The sequence below is a fragment of the Euphorbia lathyris genome, chromosome 5 (assembly GCF_963576675.1).
Source record: "Euphorbia lathyris chromosome 5, ddEupLath1.1, whole genome shotgun sequence".
Lineage (NCBI taxonomy): Eukaryota > Viridiplantae > Streptophyta > Magnoliopsida > Malpighiales > Euphorbiaceae > Euphorbia > Euphorbia lathyris.
The window spans coordinates 28,894,959-28,897,621 of NC_088914.1; the positions used below are offsets into that span (position 1 = coordinate 28,894,959).

Here is a 2,663-nt window from a genome sequence, read left to right on the forward strand (position 1 = left end):
ACTTCTAAAAGAAAAGCTTTCCATGACCAAGAAATATATGTATCCCCACAAATAAGATTATCTCAATTGAGGAAGACCATAGACAATACAGTGAGTAGGCAGTAAGTTACCGGCTAACTTTACTCCGGGTCTCCGGGATGCTGGTTAACTACAAAACAATGAAAATCTACATTATCGCTTTAAGGATTCTACAAGCCATATAGACATTTTATAGAAACGCACATCCAATGCAATAAATCAACCTGCAATAATCCAGTATCAACTAGGCAAATAAGCACACATAACACAAATAAAAAACAACGGTATAAAAGGGTCAGTCATGAAAAATTACATATTTATACCGTGCCTGTTTTGGGTCTGCTTGATGGAGATTATGGAAGGTTAAATAATAGAAGGTTAGATATTCAATTCTGCTTGAGAAGTACGCTGTTAGAAAGGAAAGGTTAATTGGAGGTTAAAAAACCTTCATTTTCAATCCAAATCCACCAAATCAGTAGGATTTGGAGATTAAACAAAACCTTCAATTTACCTCACATCACCTTCCCTGCCCTTCCATTACTTAACCCTAGTCTTCTTCCCTACTCTTCACAACAAAAACACAAATTGTATGCATTCAGATTAATAAATATTTTGACATCTCACCCTCTCCATCTAATAAGTTCATTCAATTTATTTGCAATATTACAGGTAACCTACAGGGGCCATGCTTTTGTTCAAGAATGATCTAAATGAAATAATGTCAATGCTGAGAGACTAGTGAGAAGATTAGGCAAACAAATAGCATAATAGCACAACATAGGGACACCATTGAGAAATCAGATACAAATAAATGGTTTAGAAACCAAGTTTGTTCTATTTCTTCACTATTAAACATAATTTCCAAACACCAGACACCCAGATCTGATCCAATACAAACATTCCCATAAACTTATCTGCACTTCCCCTGCACCACCTATTATTTCTTACTGATTTTATCTCCTCCGCCGCTGGCATTATTACCTTCAGTGGCCTGAGCCGCCTTCCTAGCAGCCTTTTCCTGCAAAGCTTTCGCGTCCCTGCACAATTGAGAAATAATGTAAGCCCAGAACCAAATATAACCAAACAATGCAGTCCATCATCATCACCAACAACAGTAAGACCTTTCACGGCGTTGTTCAGGAGTCAATCCGTCGCCTTTACCGTTCTTGGCCTTCTGGACAGCCCTAGCTTGAGCCCTTTCGCGATCTCGCTCTCTCTGATTCCCGCGTTCGCTTCAGTTAAAGTCAAACAAAACATATCATAAACCAAAACGCAACAAATTCACAACACCGAATTCCCGAATTCAACCGTCTGGTTGCTGAGTTTTTGCCCCAAAAACACAGAACTAACCGAAATATTCAGCAACCAAATAGAGAAATAAAAGAATTTTGCATTGAAATCAATTTCAGAAAAAAAGAAGAAGAAGAAGATCGAGATAGGGCAGAAGAAAACTGATGAGCAAAGGATATGGGACATTGTCGATCGATTATGAACCAATTAAGCAATATTTCCTGAAAATTTACACAATAAGGAAATTTATCAAAACTAAGAACCAATATGAAAACACGATTAAATGGAGAGTTTTGGCGTAAGACATTACCGATCAGGGGGAGAGAGAGCGAGAGGAAGATAGATCAGATGCAGCTTCAAGAAGAAGATTGAAGATTGGCACTTTGGTACAGAGGTGAGATGAATTTTCTACCCTTATATATGGCAGTCCATCTATGGAAGACTCCAGAAACCACGAAGATTTTGACTATTCGTGGGCTCGGTTAATTTCCGGAATCAAGTAAATTTAAAAGTTTCTAAATAAAATCAATTTTAACTATACTTTATTTAAAAAAAACTATACTTACTTTAAAAAAAAAAAAAAAATCGTAAAAAACGTCGCATGAAGGAGCAGAGAGAGAAAACGCGTCGGGTGTGGGAACGGTCAACAGAGAGGGGTCCGGCAGGCGGTGGGGGTGAGCGGCAGCGAGTGGGGTGGCCGGATCGGAAGGCAGGGATGGTTGGGGAGTCGGAGTCTTGGTCGGATGGGGAGGTGAAGGAAGGCCGAGTGAGATCGGCAGTTTGTAGGGATGGGGTGATCGGATCTGATTCTGATCTGGGCAAGGACCAGGCGGTGATTCTTGGGGGATTGGCGGCAGTCCAGGGAGTGGCCGGCTGCGATATAGTGGCGGCAATACAGGGAGAGGCGGCAGTGCAGGGAGTGGCCGGCTGCGGCATCCAGGGTGCGAGAGGGGCGGGGCGCGCGGCTTCTAGCGACTGTGATATTGGGGTTTTTCCCAATGATTTATCCACGGGTATGGGGGAAGAAGATTTGGGCGCTGATGCCAACCCTAGGGGAGGGGAGTGTGTGTTCTCTGCGGGGCAGGAGATGGGCGGCGTGCTGTCGGCATGTGTGGGGAAGCCGGCAAGTGCGAGTGCGGGAGGGTTTCAGGCCCGTGGCTACGGCGAAGTGCCGGAAGTGAATCGGACTAGTAGGGGGCCCTTACTCAGATGGAGGAGGCGACCAACAAAGGGCCGTCTATGGGGAATGGATCGCCTAGGTCTATTAATAATCTGGAATCTAAGATCAATTGCGGTTCAGGAATAGGTAAAATGTCAGGGAAAGATACAGTCATGGGAGTAGTGGAGAAGGAGCC

General features: G+C 43.3%; 1 protein-coding gene across 1 annotated transcript; it reads right to left on the reverse strand.

Annotated features, from left to right (window-relative positions):
- Positions 1-765: 765 nt before the first annotated feature.
- On the reverse strand, positions 766-1,615 carry LOC136229735 (uncharacterized). Its single transcript, XM_066018636.1, has 3 exons — positions 1,572-1,615; positions 1,140-1,250; positions 766-1,055 (listed from the first exon to the last, which is right to left on the reverse strand). The coding sequence occupies exons 1-3, from the start codon at positions 1,613-1,615 to the stop codon at positions 956-958; spliced, it is 255 nt and encodes an 84-aa protein (XP_065874708.1). The 3' UTR covers positions 766-955.
- Between the last annotated feature and the right edge of the window lie 1,048 nt (positions 1,616-2,663).

Excerpts from the sequence above, each read along its gene's own strand:
- LOC136229735 (XM_066018636.1), bottom strand. The coding sequence starts at position 1,615 with ATGTCTTACGCCAAAACTCTCCATTTAATCGTGTTTTCATATTG. Across the intron at positions 1,251-1,571 it reads TTAATCGTGTTTTCATATTG|CGAACGCGGGAATCAGAGAG; the intron begins GTTCTTAGTTTT and ends CTTTAACTGAAG. Across the intron at positions 1,056-1,139 it reads CCTGAACAACGCCGTGAAAG|GGACGCGAAAGCTTTGCAGG; the intron begins GTCTTACTGTTG and ends TCAATTGTGCAG.